The 18,625-nt window shown below is 40.3% G+C and overlaps 1 protein-coding gene and 1 long non-coding RNA gene across 2 annotated transcripts in view; one reads left to right on the forward strand and one right to left on the reverse strand.

The window, feature by feature from the left end:
- Positions 1-11,242, reverse strand: part of TAF5 (TATA-box binding protein associated factor 5) — a 14,570-nt gene extending 3,328 nt beyond the window's left edge. The window contains exons 1-8 of the mRNA XM_040624428.1: positions 10,621-11,242; positions 8,399-8,636; positions 4,757-5,072; positions 3,864-4,027; positions 3,623-3,758; positions 2,879-2,999; positions 2,007-2,136; positions 244-408 (exon numbers count right to left, since the gene is read on the reverse strand). Coding sequence (XP_040480362.1) covers positions 244-408; positions 2,007-2,136; positions 2,879-2,999; positions 3,623-3,758; positions 3,864-4,027; positions 4,757-5,072; positions 8,399-8,636; positions 10,621-11,182 — 1,832 coding nt within the window. The 5' untranslated portion in view covers positions 11,183-11,242. The remainder of the gene's footprint in view (positions 1-243; positions 409-2,006; positions 2,137-2,878; positions 3,000-3,622; positions 3,759-3,863; positions 4,028-4,756; positions 5,073-8,398; positions 8,637-10,620) is intronic.
- On the forward strand, positions 11,180-11,798 carry LOC103682309. The gene is made up of 2 exons (XR_573386.2): positions 11,180-11,341; positions 11,515-11,798. It is a non-coding gene; the product is annotated as an uncharacterized LOC103682309 (long non-coding RNA).
- The last annotated feature ends 6,827 nt before the right edge of the window (positions 11,799-18,625 follow it).

Below are 18,625 nucleotides of genomic sequence, written 5' to 3' on the forward strand. Positions count from 1 at the left end.
AAACTCTAACTGGTGGGAGGGGCTGGGAGCATGTTAAATAGCTTGAGGAGAAAAAAAGGACTCTTGATAGGGACATAATTGCAGACATAGTAATACTCCCCAAATGCATTTTCAAACAAGGAGCTATAAATGCCGACATTCTCAAAAAGTTGATCCCAAATAATAGAAGTGAAAATGAGTTTGGAGCTTGTAATTCCCCAAAAAGAAACCATTCTGCCAGTCATAAGATCACAATGTTCTTACCGAGCTACTCGATCATGGCCCCCTGACACAAAATAATATCCATATGGAGAAAACTGTGTGTCCCATACTGGGTAGTTGTGTCCTTTATATCCCACCAAGCAAGTAAAAGTTTGAAGACTCCACAATCTAACAGTTCCATCTTCTGAAGAGGAAAGCAAGTAGTTCCTGAGAGAAGAGAAGGTAATATATTTCATTCCCAGAATAACTTAGTTACTTGTCCAATTTCTCTGTACATTTGAGTATGTTAAATATAGCTAACTTGAGATGCTACAGCTTTTACTTTATACATGAAACTCACAGTAGGTAACAAAAGTTGAAAAGTACTAACCAAACTAATGTTAGCTCTAACACTCTACATCTACTGAGCACCTACTGAGGTTAGATTCTTTTTTTTTTAAGATTTTATCTATTTACTTGACAGAGGAAGCACACAAGCAGGGGGAGAGGAAGGCTCCCCAGTGAGCAAGGAGCCCAATATGGGATCGATCCCAGGACCCTATGATCATGATCTGAACCGACTAAGCCATCCAGGTGCCCTGAGGTCAGATTATTTTTTAAAGTACATTGGAAAGGGGCGCCTGGGTGGCGCAGTTATTAAGCGTCTGCCTTCGGCTCAGGGTGTGATTCCGGCGTTCTGGGATGGAGCCCCACGTCAGGCTCCTCCGCTAGGAGCCTGCTTCTTCCTCTCCCACTCCCCCTGCTTGTGTTCCCTCTCTCGCTGGCTGTCTCTATCTCTGTTGAATAAATAAATAAATAAATCTTTAAAAAAAATAAAATAAAATAAAAATAAAAAAATAAAATAAAATAAAGTACATTGGAAAAATCATACTTCTTATAAAAAATTATACCAAAGGGTACCAACAAAAAGTTGGCCAAAAAGGTCAATTGAGGAAAGCTAAGAAATCTGATACGTCACTCAAAACTCAACAGTTTTTTACTTTAAAATGGAAATGTTCTTTTCCTCTCTCACTTGCATAAGCATTTAAAAGGAAATGTCTTTTTGACCAAAAAAAAACAAAAACAAAAAAACACTAAAGATATGTAAGTAATACTTCACCTTCTTCACAGATAAACACAAAAGCTGAATCGCTTAAACTACCATGGTTTTCACTGAAATTTGAGGGTTCCCTCAAGTAAATATGTACCATCTGGCTAAACCCTATCAAAGTTTCACTCTCAAGACTTCATAAAGATGAAAATGTTGATGGACTGAAAGCTATTACCCAAATAAGATACAAATGGTTATTATGAATATAAAATTCCCTCCCATTTCTACAGAATGTTAGAGATCATGAAAAATAAGCAAATACCTATTTGTGGGTTTCAAATTCCCTTTTCAGTATCCTCTTAGTTCTTTTGATTATACAAAATCTTCAACTGACAGCTAACATGCTTTTAATATCAGGAATCTGTTCGGAATTTGGAGATGATGGAATATAGCAGTAGCCACAAACCCAAGGCAGGAACCCAAAGAACCAATTCAGCCCCTATCAGGGTTACACAAAAACTAAAGCTAATTTTTAAAACCAACAAACCCTGAAGCTGTGCATCTTGATTCTATAAATGTGGGTATATATTAAGTTGCTATCTTGTACACCTGTACCCCAAGATGAATTTAGCAAATGGCAAGATTCTAAAAGATAGTGCATAAGAGGCATCCATGAGATTTTTCTAACAGAATTTTTCCCAACATGTTTCCAGCAGTTAACTTATATATAATCTCAATATAATGCAGAAGTATTTAATTTTTCATTGTATGTTACCTATCCGGACTGAAGCTAGCTCCATAGACAGGCCCGCTGTGACCATACAAAATCTTCAACTCGCTTGCTGTTTTCTCATCCATTATTCTTTCTAAGACATCATCTGATTCTTTGTCTATGAGGCTAAGATCTAAAATGGTCCAAAAATATTGATTTTTTAAAAATACATTCATTTTTTTAAAAAGTACATTCATTAGAATATTTCAAGGCAATCACATCATGGTTCAAGAGAACAACTAACATTTGAACAGTCCTCCCACATACCACCCACAGTGCTGATGCTGTGTATGGAATAGGAAACTGAGGTTCAGGATAGTTAACAATTTGCCAGAGTGCACACAGCTGCTCAGTGTCGGAACTACAATTAAAGCTCAAAGTAACCCACTATATCATAATGTTTGACACAAATGAAAACTATGGAAATATTTAAATTTTTTTTGAAAATATATTACCTTGTTTAATAAATACATTTAGCAAGAAACTTTCTTTGAAGTGAAATCCTAAAACTAGCTCTTTTTAAGCTATTTTTAGAGCTAAAACAAAGTATTCTCCCACTATTTACTTTAAAGGCATTTTTTAAATTCACAGGCAAACGGTCATAAAATTACATGTTTAACCTTATGGAGTTTTCTAGCCCAATCTCCTCATTCTACGGATGAGAAAACTTAGGCCCAGAAAAGTTAAACCAGTCTAGCACCCCAGGCTCCTGATTGCCATTCCAATGCACTTTTCACTTGGGAATGTCATCATTTTGAGTTAAGTAAAATCAAGTGAAATTCTGCTGAGATCACAAACTCTTATGTATACTCCATGGAACCCAGATTGGTGTAAACTAAGGGCAAGCTCACACCCTCACAGGTCATTTCAGTTACCTGCTGCTTGTTTAACACTACGAAGCTTCTTGGGTGTCACAGACCACACTCTAACAGTTGAATCTGCAAAACCTCCAGCAATCAAACTAGAATCATCAGTGACATCCACTGCAGTAAGGCCCTGCCAATAAAAAATAAAAACTTTGTACTGTACAATATGGTCTTGGGGAAAAAATTACATCTTAGAAACTACATAAGGATAACTTTTTCTCATAGGAAAGGTTTCATTCTCCTATGAAACCCACTGTTGGAAAGTATTTGAGAACATGTCACCATTCACCCCTTTTGCCCTCCAAATTTAAAGTACATGATATGAAGAAAATGTTAATCATTTTTGTACTTTAGTAAATATATCCTCAGCAGCTTATTACAATCCATAAAGACATACAGAATCCTTAATAAAAAGTATTAAGTTTATATAAATACTTAAGCCAAGTTCAATAGAGATAAACTACAGTTTCCTCCTCCTCAAAGGCTAGCAGAATTCTGATCAGTAAAACAAAGGACACACATAAGCAACATTCAGGCACCTGCAAGTTGCTAAAGGTCTTTTCAACATTGCCTTCTATCTATTCCAAGCAGTGTCCAATTATCCTTTCCTAACTTCTGTCTTTAAGCTATATTTACATCAAGAGTTTAAAAAAAGAGAACTCCATCTCAGTTAACACATCTAAATTTCTTTTAGTGGTAAGTCACCATTTTACGAGACTCTCCAGGCAGAAATTGCACAATTATCTTACCAACCTGGTAAGCATTGAGGAATGTATAGAAACAAATGGAGGGTAAACAGTCTGGCCCAAGGCGTACTCGTTTGGTGGTTTCTTTCATATTCATTATCTTATCCAACTTATCTGAATCTTTCAACTCTGGAAGAGGGATTCTGTGAAAGAAAAACAGACTGAAAATCACTCTATTAAAAAACTGAATTCTCTATAATAACAGTTCATCTTAAACCTCCACACATGTTCCTCTATTTTTTCCTCACCTGTTTTGAGGTGGAGCATTGGGATCTTGCTTTTTGCTTTTGGAGCCAATGCTATCTTTTTTAGGCTTCTTCTTTTTAGGTTTTCCTTCTTCATTTTCTCCTTCTTCATCTTCATCATCCAAAGGCACCTCAATTTCTGGCTCTTTTAATAAACCAAAAAATACCTACAAGTCAAAAGAGCCAACATTTTCAAAATTAATATTTCATTCATCGATACATCATTTTCATATCTTGATAGGATGAATCACAATTACAATACAGTAACTTATAGCGGGAAGCAGATTCTGTACTTGTCTACCCGATAGCCAATCTCCCCTTCTTCCTTACTAACAGAACCCTGATTTTGTTGGAGCAGCAATACGCTCAGATAAATCACTTCTGTTCCCAGACTCCCTTGCAGCTAGGAATAGCCATATAATGCCATTCTGGCCAGCAGATGTACCCACAAATATACTGGGTAGGGTTTTAGGGAAAAAATACTGTTTTCCTGATAGAGAGATTTAGCAGGCATATGCCTTTTGTCCTCCCCCTTCTGCCTGTGAGCACAAGGAAGAAAGCCACATTCTGTAGATGATGGAGGAGAAACTAGAAGGAGCCAGGCTCCTTGATGGCATTGTGGAGCTCTTATGCCAGAGCAAGAGGGCTTTCCTCTGCAATTCATCATATGTATGCAAAATCCCTTATTTGTTTCAGCCACTGTAGTCAGGGTTCTGTTAAATGCAACCATTCCCAAATTCTCACTAATTTACACATCATCCTTAGAACATGAAACTTAGTATACAGGGTACAGTTATTCCCAAACTAGCTATAAGAAAAATGTGTAAATTATGTAGATGGAAATGCTACAGTTTTTCATAATCTGCATTATATAGTTCTTAGGTTTATTCCCATACCTTTGATTTGTTTGCCTCTCGTTTAGCCTCTCCTGCCAAACTTCCCACCATCGCATCTATCTGTTGCTTACTACGCGGCATCCCATCAAAGATGTCAATGTAGAGGTGCTCCTGAACTATGTTCCATATCTGATTGTTCTGTTTCTCCTGAAGATGCCTCTTCAAGAGTTGGTACGAGTCACGGGAAATACGCAGAACAAATTTACTTGTTCGAAAATCCAACATGGTCTCATTCCCTTTCATGTGTTCCTTTTTGGTAAGACTAGATAATACTCGTAGGTCATCCTGGTAATAACATTCCTGATCTCCATGGAACCTGTTTCAGTGATTTTAAAAAGTCATTTTTCAATGTAATCATTAAGGGATCTGCTCTCCCCCATATATTTATAAACATCCCAGAATATTTTCAACGTAGCAGTCTGAATAATCCTAGACTAAGCTACAGGATCAGAAGTAACTCATTTCAGAAGTAAATCATTTCAAAATGATTACAATTCAGTTTCTGAATTCATCCTGAAATTTAAAAATTTAATTCCCTAATGAAATGTATCATTAACATTTAAGAGAATTTGAAGTAAATACCATAAGTGAATGAAAGATATCCACCACTGGTAGACATTTGAATTAGAATTTCTGCTTTACTGAATTTTATGTTCTCTCAAAGCCCACTTTTAAAAACTTTTTATTATGGAAAGTTTCAAACATATACAAAAGTAGAAACTAGTATAATTAACTCAATGACCCTATCACCCAGCCTCTTAACAATAATCAATACATGGCATTCTCATAAAACCCCCCATTTTCAATGACTTCTTATACTCTTAATACCAGACATTTATTAAACATCAGTATGATAATATGACTAAAGGACAAACAAATATTTATACCAAAGAATGAACACTTCCATTTACTCACCATTACCAAAGGTAATTAAGTAAAGCTTTCAGCCTTGGTGACAATTTGTAAATTTACATGTACTTTTGTTTCTATAAATCTTAATTTTCCTGATAAAGTAAAATTAAAGATCACATATTTGGCACTCACTAAGAGCAGCAAACAATGCAAAAACATTTAGAAAACAATGACTAAACATAAGATATTAGGGCTCTAGCTCTGATACACAGCCAATAGATGCCTAAACTTTTACCCATGTTACCCTTTTATGATTCATCAAGACATGAACTACGGGTTTCTGTCCAAGATTTCAATAAAATTAGAAATCTCAGCCTCTTGGTGTTCAGATCAGTCACTGCCCATAACCTCATCTGAGCATGGTGTCTGGGCAAGGGCTGAGATTGTCCATAACAAGATTGTCCATAACAGAGTCCCCCAGCATATTCTAGCTTCCTATGTGAGGAGATTGCTATCTCATGAGACTGGGAGAGAAAGAGGTTTTTTTGATGACAATACTGGAAGAAAAATTAGGTTAGAGTAGAAGCTCTGTCATCAGCCTTTGCTAATTTTTTCAAAAATGCTGAGCTACAGAACATTTGCTTTATAAACCTTCTATTAGGCATCATACAATAATGAATGGACATAATGGCATAGAAGCTAAGTGTCCCAAGTTCTATTATTCCTGTATTACCACTAGTGTGTTATCTGACAAATGCTGGCTTTGGGGTCTATTGCTTGTACTAAAAGGTTCTCATTCAAACTGTTAAGTACTGCTTTCTTTTTAACCACTCCTTTCTTTGGCTTCTATAACTCAATACCTTCCTGGTTTTCTTCCTACTTCTCTGACCTCTCCTTGCATACCTCTTCTACTTGGCCATCTCTTCTACTCTTTTTCTATCTCTTCTACTCCAAATATTGGAGTTCCTCAAGACCCAGGTCTAGCCCTCTCATTGACTTATTTCATAACCCCCACCCCCACCCCCACCCCAGACAATCTCATCCATATCCATCAATACTACACACAACTCCAATTTACGGCTCCAGTCCCTACATCTCTTTGGAGCTCCAGAGCCTTATACATCATTCACCTATCAACTTGGTATCTCTTAAATGAGTCAAAGGCATATTCAAATCTGAAGTCAGGATTACTCCACAACCTGACAAACCAGGTCCTCTTCCAGGGTTTTCTATCTTAGTGAAGGGCACTCCCCCATCCAGATGGGGGAGCCAGAAACCTAAGGGTTACCAATAATACCTTCATCTCCTTCACCTCCACATCCAATCCATCACCAACTGCCTCACCAATATGTCTACTTACCTTCACGAACACTACTGCACCCTAGTCCAGTGTTCCTCAACAGAACACTTTGGGGCAGAACAATTCTTTGCTAAGTGAGACTACCGGCACATATTAGAACATTTGGCATCCCTAAGCCACCTCCTCTTCCCCACCCTAGTCATTATGACAACCAAAACACCTCTACACATTTTCAAATGGCCCAGAGGAAGCAGGCGTAATATTATCCCCAGCTGAGGAACCACTACCATAACCTCCCAAACCAGTCACTCTAAAGTCACTCTGTTTCCCCCCGACACCATCTATTTTCCCGACTGCATAAAGGTCCTTTCAAAATGCAAATTGGGGTGCCTGGCTCCTCAGATGGTAGAGCATACAACTCTTGATCTTAGGGTTGTGAGTTCCAGCCCCACGCTGGGTGAAGAGATTTTAAAAAAATAAAATAAAATAAATGCAAATCTAATAATGACATAATTCTTCAATGACTTCTGTAGCAGACACCCCACTGTCCCCAAACATCCATTTTTTTCTTTCTTCTTCCACAACAGAATACCTGAATATTAACTGAGCACATAAACACCTAGGCAAAGGCCACACTTCCTACCTCCCCTGTAGGTAATTGTAGCCGTTGCCTAACAACATAAAAAAAAGGAAGAGGTGTGTGCAACTTCGAGGAAGGATGTGTGCCCTCCCAGCTGACTCTAACACTGATGTGATTGCTCAGAGCCAAAGAGTCATCTTGTGCCACCAGAGGAAGCTGCATGACAAGGATGGAAGAGCATCAAGATGGAGAGAGTCTAGGTCCCTGGTAATCACAGACTCCATACTAGTCCTGGACTGCCTAACCTTTATGAGAGAGAAATAAACTTTTATCATATTTAAGCCTCTACTGTTTGGGTTTTCAGTCACTCTCAGTCTAATCTAATCCTAACACAACTCCCTATTGCTCTTAGGATAAAAACAAAAATTAAACTTTTATTTATGCCATTATTGTTGGAGTTTTCAGTGAATCTCAGCCAAATCTAATACTACCCAATACAACACACTACTGCTCTCAGGATAAACAAAGACCCTCAACATGGCCCAAGAACCTGCCAGCTCCAGGCCAGCTTTGACCCCACACTCTGCTCCAGCCACACTGGCCTTCTTTCATCTCTGTACCTAGCACAATCCCTCCCACCAGAGGCGTCACACATGCTTTTTCCTCTTCTCTTCATTTGATTACCTCCTACCCAATCTTCAGATCTTACCTCAAGCATCACTTCCTCCGGGAACCTTCCCTGACTTCTCCAACTAGATCAAACTCCCTCTTTTTAGGTTCTCCTAGCATCAGGTACCTCTCCTTCATGAAATACTTTCTGAGTTACAATCTTACATTTATGTGGTTACAGATGGGTATATACATTATATATATGTGCTATATATATATAATATATATAAAATTCACATACTTCTCAAAAAATGATTTTGCTTCATTCTCATGTTGATTGTAGACTAGTTCCAAGTACATGTGTACAAACAGAGGATAAAAGAGTTGGGATAACTCTGCCCGATGGCAGTCCAAGGAACATTCAATGAAGTGTTTCAGTCCACTATAGTATTCTTCATACATTGTGGGGTCTCCTTGTTGGTTGTAGGCTGACAGCACAGCACTGACATCCGGCTGGTCTTCTACAGCTACACTTCCAACTGTTTAAAAAATGAAGAACAACTTTCAAAAAATGACCTGATACATACCAAGCGACTCAGGTTGTTTTGCTAAGGTCCAGAGGTAAACTGTTTCTCTGATGTTTGTCCCTCTCCTCTCAAAGTCTCTTCCCCAAAACAGTCATACAATCATTCAATGGGATTTTCACTTTGTTTCAGTCACCTATCCAAAACTCCTTCAGCTTGCCCGTACCTTAAAATAAAATTTTCAGGTCAGTAACAAAAAGGTTCACTATTTTTCCTGCAGCTACCTCAAAGACAAATTTCATAAAACACGATATGTGCAAATCAAACAACTACATCAATCTTCTCTCAAGGCTCAGTGTAAATGGCACCCACCACCACCAGGACATGCCCTGAAGTAACATTCCCAGCTCTCTGAGCTACCTAAGTATTTTGTAACTTTCCTGTAACACATCCTATCCTGTAGGATATGTGTACATCTATCACTCCTTATAAAATGCAAGCATTTCAAGGGTGGGAAGGACAATCCTTATTTGTTTCCAAAAGATAACTCAATTTATATGCTTAAAATAATTTTCATAAATATCATTCCAAGGCAGAAAACATGAGCATTTATTTGTAATACAGCAATACGAAACAATGATACACCTGTCTGTCTAATCAGAGTTTGATTGTTGGAAAATTTTAAGTCGCAATTATAACTGCTATGCTCTTCACTGCACAAATGTTTCAAGTTCTTTTGGTTACTCTGATGGCCTCTTTTCCTTCTTACTGGTTTCTGAATTACAATAGGTCAAGTTTCTGAAGAGATGAGAGATTACAGAAAAATAACCAACATAATTCATCCATCTTATAGTTCATTCACAAAGTTCAGCATTCAGAAAAGATTCCTCTCAATTACATTTTTGCACATTTCTATTTATGGGATATAATGCTACATACTGATACTTCACTTCTGGCAATGCTGCAAAGATTAGGTCTCATAAATACAGATTAATTTGGCTAGAGGCTCTGCACTAGATAACTTAATTCAATAAACGTTTATTATCAGCTCAGGAACACCTTTGAGACCTCATATTGTTTATGAATTTTACTGCATGGACTTTGCAACTACAGTTGCTAGGAAAAGGCTGGGGAGGGAGGTCTCAAGTGTTAAGTGTTAGATGCTAGGCATAAACTTATCAGTACCTGCCATTTTATATATATGATATATGAGCCTCACAATAACCTATTTAAGGGGGGGGGGGACCCTTAACCTCAGAAAGAATCAGCATCACAAAAGTAAAAGCAACAGACGCAGAGTCTGAACCCAGGTCTGTCCAAAGCCTACTCCTAAATGAAATGATTCTCAACCTTTGCCATACATCAATACCCCTTGGAAGCCTATATTCAAAAATGGAGATTCCTAGACTCCACCTCTACATGATCTGATTCTCTAAGTCTAAAGTGACGCCCAGAAATCTGCATTCCCCAAAAGGTTTAACACTACCGATAGGTAACCTATATTTTGCGAAATACTGGCTACACTATGTTCCATCACTCTCTGGCTGTTTGGTCCGAAGCAAGTCCCTTGACCTTTCCGAGTCCGTTTTCTCATCTCTAAAATAGAGGTAATGTCTAGCTCACAGTGGAATTGTGAGAATTAGGAAATGTATTTTTAACAGAACTGTATAAATATTGTTAGTGTTAATGCAGACCTGCCAAGGCTCAAGAACCCAAAAAAGAAGAAAGGGACCAAAAGGCTGAAGGTCCCCGCCTCTCCGAGCCCACCCTCTCCAGACATCACTCTGCTCAACAGCTCTCCTCAGCCTCTCACTGGAACTGACAGCTTGGAAGAGGGTTTGACTGCGCAGCCGGCGCACTAGAGAAAGGGGCGGGCATGTGGCCCTAGAGGCGGGCCCAGGAAATTCAAAACAAGCCCGCAGAGGTGCAGGCCTGCCAGCCTCTGCCTTCCCGGCTTGCTCCCTTTCGTGCCCTGCCTCCCCGGGACTCCGCGGCTCACCTTTCCCCGGAGCCGCAGGACCTGTCGCTAAGCCCGAGACGGCGGCGGCCCCCGAAGCGCCGGTGCCCGGAGGGTCAGGGGCCGCGGGGCCGGGGGCCGAGGCTGTGACCCGGCTGAGAAGCGCGCTAGCCGCCTCTGTACCGGCGCCGTCCGCCTCTCCCGGGGCTCCGGTGCCCGCCACTGCCTCCTCCAACAGCCGGGCCTCACGGCGCAGCGCCTCTTCGGCCTCGCGGAGGTTGCTCTGCCGCAGGAACTGCAGCACGGCCAGCAGAGTCTGTCGGTCGTGGGGAGCGCCGGCCTCCGGAGCAGCGGCGGGCACCGGGGCCGCCCCCGCCGGAGCAACGGCGGAGACAGCCACCGAGGGTTTGGGGGTCCCACCATCCCCGCCGGCCGACGACGCCGCCGCCGCAACGTTCCCGCCGCCGCCGTTGGGGCCGTTGTTGGTAGTGCCGCCGCCACCCTCGCCAGCGCCGTCCCCCGCCTGCGGAGGTAGCAGCGTCGGCGGTACCTCCGGCTCTAACTTGACCGCCACCTCCGTCTGCTCCTCCGCCAGCGCCGCCATCTTGCGGCTGAGCCACCTCGCGCCGTCAAGCGTGATTGCGTTTTCGCCACATGGAGGGCGGGGAGGAGCCTTTTACGACAGCTTGGGAAGGCAATATACGGCAGTAGGAGGGGCGAGAGAGAAGGAGAAAAAGAATAGGAGCAAGAGCAACTTTCAAAAGTGAGTGACGGAAAGGCAGGAAGTGGGAGGTGGCGACCGCCTGTAACATTTGACTGTAATAATTACCGTTTATTGAAGACTCGCTATTTTGGGGCACTGTGAGGGACATTCTACATTTTATGACCTCCTTTAATTCAACAATCTTATAAAACAGTATTATCCTGTCTTTACAGGTGGCTCAACCGAGACCTAAAGAGGTTAAACAACTTGCCAAAATCACGCAAGAAGAAAGTGAAAGTGAAAAATTCGAATCCAGGTCTCTAACTCAAAAGCATATCCCATAGCCAGAAGGAGGCTTCTGAGATACTGGTAATGTTTTATATTTTGATCTGGGTGGTGGTGACTTTTTTTTTTTTTTTTTTTGCAGTTTTTACCTTCATAAAAATCAAGCTACACGCTTAAGTTTTGTGAATTTTACAGCATGTATAATTCAATAAAAAGTTTTTAAGTACCTAAATTTTGCCATTGTGAAATGCGTACATTCTGTATTCGTGCTATGTTATCCTTTATTACAGATAAACTGCGTATTAATTGTATATTTTTAAAAATAGTATGTGCCATTTTGGAATACGTTTCATTGGTTATAAAACTCTGCTGCATATTTTATTTCATTTGAATCTCAAAATTCTGGGGATAGGTGCAAACAAGAAAAGTGAGTCTGGGGAGTTGGGAAGATCTAGCATAGTTATTCCTGTGGATGGTTTTTAAGTCCTTCTAGTTTCTTTCAACCCTGTGTAGTAGCTGAATGACCTGGATCACTTTACTTAACTCAAGTTGCCCAATTTCTAAAATAGAGATGATAATAGTACCTACCTCACAGAGTTGTGTAAGGATTAAATGAGATAGTGTATATATGATACCTAACACATAATAAATAGCTGTTGGTTATTTTTCCTTTGCCATAAAAGCTGTTCTGTAAATGTTTGATAAAATCCAGTTACAATGTTCAAGGTGATCTCAAGACTGGAATATGAAGCTAATCTAACTGGATATCTAAAATAAGATAATGGAACATAGTGGAAGTGGGGGGGAGTGGAAGGTGACTAAGAATTGGTTAGCATTTTTTTTTTAAGATTTTATTTTTTTAAGTAATCTCTACACCCAGTGTGGGGCTTGAACTCACAACCCCAAGATCAAGAGTTGCACGCTCCATCAACTAAGCCATCCAGGTGCCTTTGTTTGTTTGTTTGTTTGTTTGAAGAAGACTTGCTTAGCATTTTTAGCATTTACCCAACACTGATCAATAGAGAACCTGAATCTCATGTGCATGCTTATGAGGTGGGGAGAATTTGTCCTTTTCCTTAGGATCATTGAACTAATTTTTCTGATTCAGTATTTACTAAATAAATTGATAATTGGTAAATATTGAGCACTTAGATGAGAGATGCCAGGAATAACAAGCTTAGGCATGTTTCTTATTCCCTGGAAAGTTGTTTTATGCCCTTACAAATAGCAAATTAACATTCTGATGCACATATTATTCTTAAGAATCAGATCCTGGGAACTGGATCCGCCTCTACACCTGAAGCCCAGATACTGGGACTCACAAAAGAACAGCCACCCCCTTTCCCTCTTTCACCTTCCTTTGTTTCTTAAGTTACAAAAAGTCTGGGTTGGTACGTCAGACAAGGTTACTTATTCCAAGTGCAATTGTTTTCCTGTTATACCACAGTAGAGATGAGTATACTGAATAACTGCAAGGCCCGCTTTTAATTGTTGTTTCTCTTGTCCCCTTCTTTTCTAATCCCTACTCCCATTTTCTTTCTGCTCTCTTCTTAGGATGTTCCAAGGAGTCTAGTATCAATCTGTATCATTTTCCTTTACAGGAGAGCTGCTCTTTCTCTCTGGATGTTTCTCTTTCTTTTCAATGTCCTTTCATTTTACTTTAATGTATCTAGGATTAGATTTTTCGTGTCTATCCTGATTGGCCCTTTATGCACCCATTCAATCTGAGTTGTTGTTTTTTTTTTAATTCTGGGAATTTAGAAGCATTATATCTACAAATATTTTCTCCCTTCTATTTTTCCCCTTCTTATATTCTTGGGTTTTTTTTTTTAAGATTTTTATTTATTCATTGAGAGAGAGAGAGTGCGCACAAGCACGGGGATGGAGAGAGGGAGAGGGAGAAGCAGACTCTCCGCCGAGCAGGGAGTCCAATGCGGGACTCAATCCCAGGACCCTGGGATCATGACCTGAGCTGAAGGCAGATGCTTAACAGACTGAGCCACCCAGGCACCCCTCTTTTTGTATTCTTATAACACAGATATTGATACTTACACTTCTGTGTTCTAGGTCTGCTTTCATATTTTCATGTTTACCCCATCCTAAAACCTTCTAGAAGGGTTCCTCTACCTGATTTTTCAGTGAAATCATTCATTCTCAGCCTGGATCCATATTGCTACATAACCCGTTATTAAGTCATTTACTTCAACCATTATATTTTCCATAGTATTTTGAATTGGTTCTTCATGATTGATTATCCCGCTTTAACCCAGTTGGGAGATTTTGTCCCCCTCTGGGGACATCTGGCAATATCTGGAGACACTTTTGGTTGTTACATCTCAGGGTGGTGCTTCTGACATCTAACTGGTAGAAGCCAGGAATGCTACTAAACTTCCCACAATGCACAGGACAACCCCATTCCACCACAAGAACTATCTGGCCCAAAATGTCAACAGTGCCCAAATCAAGAACCCATGATATAATCAATATGAACTCTTTTCTTTTTGGGGATGTGTATTTATTTAAATTATCTTTTCATCTGATGCTGCTTTTAATCTGTTATCCCTCCTATATCTCGTTACTTTTCTCTATGAATTTCTATTTCACTGAAGGTATCAGCTCCTTGGCTAATATGTATACCCAGGGGAGAGGCTTGGGATTTTTATAAATGCCCTTTATCAAATTAAGGAGATTTCTGGGCAGTGGCATACCTTGTATCTCAGTTCTTAAAACCTGTGTAACATTGATTAGGCTCAGATCATGCATATTCATCTTGAGGATAAACCCAACTGTATGGGACCATTTTATTGATCTCCTTAATCTCCCCAACACTTCCCTTTTTGGTCCTCTAGATAGAAAAGGAGTGGGCTTTAGTTTTCTCACTCTGTTGTGTACTCCCTGAAAATGCAACTGCTGTGGAACCAACAAGCAAGAGGATATACAGTGAAAACAGTAGTGGGGATTCCCCCCTTGCTCTTGGGATCAGTGTTCTCCCCTCAGAGTTTTAGGTGCCTACCTGGCCTCCACTGCTATCCCCCCTCCTTTGCCACTATGCATGTGCCTATGGACGGGTGCGGGAGAGAATGGAAAAATAAAAACAAACTTTGGACTTCCATCACAGTTTATGACTTACAGAGGCCCCCTTTCCTGCACCTCAAACCGTGATAGAGGATTTTTCTTGGAGTTCTCTCTGACCACACCTGGTACACGCTTGTGTTTGAGTCCAGGCCAGGAGATACCAGAGGAAAACAAAATGGGAAATGCAGTGATGGGTCAGTTGTAGTTTGAGTTCCGTTTGCCTTCCCCAACATGCTTCTTACCATTTGCATTCTAGAGTCTATAGATAGCTGTTCCATGCATTCTGTCCAGAGTTTTTACCTGTATTGAGTGGGAAATACAGAGTGAAGCACTAATTATCTTGACCAGAACCCAGTAATTTCAGCCACCTTAGTCTATATGTATTTTAGTTTATATTTTGTCTTATCATTAGAGAGTTTGTACATCTTTTCATATCTTGGAGCTGTTTTGATGTTACTGTGGGAGATTAAGTTTTATCTTTTTCCTCTAATTTTTTAAGTTTTTTCAGATCTGTTTAGCATATTAGTTCTTTATCTGAGATATGTGTTCCAAAGTGGTTTTTTTTTTTTAAGATTTATTTATATATTTGAATGAGAGAGAAAGCATGAGCAGGAGGGGCAGATGGAGAGGAAGAGAGAATCTGAAGCAGATTCCATGCTCAGCACAGAGCCCAACATGGGGCTCCATCTCATGACCCTGAGATCACAACCAAGAGCTAAAACCAAGAATTGGACGCTTAACCAACTGTGCCACCCAGGTGCCCCCAGAAGTGTTTTTTATGAAGTCAAAGTTACCAACTTTTATTTTATTGCATCTGGATTTGGAACCATAGAAAGATTTTCCTTTCACCTAAAGAGAAATTCACCCATGTTTTCCTCTAGAGCCTGTATAGTTTGCAATGAGCTCTCCAATTGATTTGGAACTGCATCTTGTATATGAGGTGAGGTATGAATCTATTTTTTTCATAAGTGTTTCAGAAATCCCACAACTAAAGAAATAAAATCTTTAAGGGGAAAAAAGGGGGGGGGACACCTGGGTGGCTCAGTCAGTCGAGCATCTGCCTTGGGCTCAGGTCATGATCCCAGGGTGCCTGGATCTAGTCCTGCATCAGGCTCCCTGCTTAGCAGGGAACCTGCTTCTCCCTCTCCCTCTGCCTGCCACTCCCCCTGCTTGTGCTCTCTCTCTTTCTCTGTCTGACAAATAAATAAATAAAATCTTTAAAAAGAAAGAGAGAGAGAGGGAGGGAGGAAGGAGGGAAGGAACGAACAAGTGAACGAACAACTAGAGTGCCTCGTCGCTGGCTCAGTTGGTAAAGCATGTGACTCTTGATCTCACCTTCTCAAGTTTGGCAATTCACTAAAACCATTCACATAACTCAGTTGCAGGTTATACTCAAGGCTAAAGTTTATTGCAGCAAAGGATGCAGAGCCAAGGGGCGCCTGGGTGGCTCAGTCGTTAAGCTAAGTCACTAAGTCGTTAAGTCTGCCTTCAGCTCAGGGCATGATCCCAGAGTCCTGGGATCGAGCCCTGCATCGGGCTCCTCCGCTGGGAGCCTGCTTTTTCCTCTCCCACTCCCCCTGCTTCTGTTCCCTCTCTCGCTGGCTGTCTCTATCTCTGTCAAATAAATAAATAAATATTCTTAAAAAAAAAAAAAAAAAAAAGGATGCAGAGCCAAGGCAGTGGGAAGTTGTATATTGGCAAAGTCCAGAGAGGCCAAACAAGGCTTTTGCATCTTTCCCATCCAAGCCCATACAGATATGCTTTCTTTCTACCATCGGAGACAAATGTGATATGCTTCTGCCCAAGGAATCATGTTTGAGTTTTGGGATCTGAGTCAGTTGTGGGAGGGCTAATCATATGAGAGGCCTATCCTGTTACAGAGCCAGCCCTGGCAACCCACATTCAGGACCCCAACAGTGAAATCAGATGCATGCAAATCATCAGTCTTGATGTTTGTGTAAAGCAATCTGACAAGCTGGGACAGCGTGGTCCATTGCTTCAGGTGTACACAGCAAAATCATCAATCACTGACACACACACACGTACACAAGAATACTCTGAAGGCCATATTCCCAGAGGTTGACCAAGGGTCAATCATGGTTCTAGGTTTCCATGAAGACAGGAGACAGTAAGCACCCAGACCTGCTATTTTAACTCTTTCCTCACAAAATGACTAACCAATTTTCCTAAGCACCTTCATGAAAAAATCTAACTTTGCCGCAGTGATTTGAGATGCCCTTTTTATCATATACTGAGGTTCTACATGGACGTGCATCTATTTCTGGGTTTTCTTTTCCATTTCTGGTTTATTTATTCATGTAGTAGTTAGCAATGCAATGTTTTCATTAGAAAGGGTTTATATTGTGCTTGATACTGTAGAACTTGTCCATCCTTGTAGCTTTTCTAGTTTTTTCCTGACTATTCCTGCATGTTTATTTTTCCATATGAAGTTTAGCATCAACATGTCTATCTCCATGAAAGCTTGTTTCTACCCGACTTTTCTTCCTTTGGTAATGTCTGTATTCCAACCTTTAACAAATATCATTTTTTCTACAAAAATAGACCACATTACAGAAAGGATGACAAACAAAAGCTACTTTAATCCCAATACTCTAACATAACATGGATATCATTGTGTTTCTGTTTCTTTTTATACAATTGTAATTATATATAGAAATGTATATTTCTATCATGTTAATACGATCTTCATAACCATCATTTTAATAACTGTATAGTATTCTAATGGAGACTAATTTTTTTCATGACTTATTTAATGAAGAATATTTAACTTATGTCCCAATCATGCCATAAACAATGCTAAATACTACTTTTTCATCTATTTATTTCCTTAAGTAGAGACTCCCCGAGTAGGATTGCTAAAAGGTAAAAGGTGTAAACATTTTTCAATCTCTTGATATGTCTTAATAAGTTGCTTTGTTTAAAGTTGTACTAATTAAACTGTCACCAGGAGTAAGAGGACCTGTTTTCACAGCATCCTTATGTTTCATTGTTTACCATGGCTTAAAATAAAATAATTACCACAAGCGTGACCAAAATAGAAATGCTTATACCTGGGGCGCCTGGGTGGCACAGCGGTTAAGCGTCTGCCTTCGGCTCAGGGCGTGATCCTGGCATTATGGGATCGAGCCCCACATCAGGCTCCTCTGCTATGAGCCTGCTTCTTCCTCTCCCACTCCTCCTGCTTGTGTTCCCTCTCTCACTGACTGTCTCTATCTCTGTCAAATAAATAAATAAAATCTTTAAAAAAAAAAAAAAAAAGAAATGCTTATACCTTCTGACCCACCAACTCCACTGCTAGAATTATGGAAAGAATCATCTGGTGTGTGTGTGTGTAAGGATGTCCACTATAGAATATGGCAGTGTGATACCAGACATCTTTTTTTTTTTAAGATTTATTTATTTATTTGAGAGAGGGAAAGAGAGAGAGAGAGGATGCACAGGGGGAGGGAGGGGTAGAGGGAGAGGGAGAGAGAGAATCTCAAGCAGACTCCGTGCTGAGTGTGGAGCCTGATGTGGGGCTCCATCCCAAGACCCTGAGATCATGACCTGAGCCAAATTCAAGAGTCGGACACTCAACTGACTGAGCCACCCCGGCTCTCATCTCTACATTTCCTCTTGATGATTCTCCAGCATCTTAAACACAATACATCCAAAAGTGAACTCCACACTGGTTCCTTCCCTGTTTCAGTAATTAGCAAGGCCATCATCCCGGTTTCTTAAGCCAGAAACCCAGGCCTCATTAGCTCATATTCAGTCTGCTCCAAGTCCTACTTTGAAATAGCCCTTTATTCTGACAACCTGTCTCCCTCTTCACTGCCATCATCCTGGACCAAACTATGAGCATTCAATCATCTGGATTATTGTAGTAGGCTCCTAAGAGGTCTCCTTACTTCTTTTCTTTTTTTTTTTTTTTAAAGATTTTATTTATTTACTTGACAGAGAGACAGCCAGAGAGAGAGGGAA

Source organism: Ursus maritimus, unplaced genomic scaffold (assembly GCF_017311325.1).
Source record: "Ursus maritimus isolate PB19 unplaced genomic scaffold, ASM1731132v1 scaffold_7, whole genome shotgun sequence".
Lineage (NCBI taxonomy): Eukaryota > Metazoa > Chordata > Mammalia > Carnivora > Ursidae > Ursus > Ursus maritimus.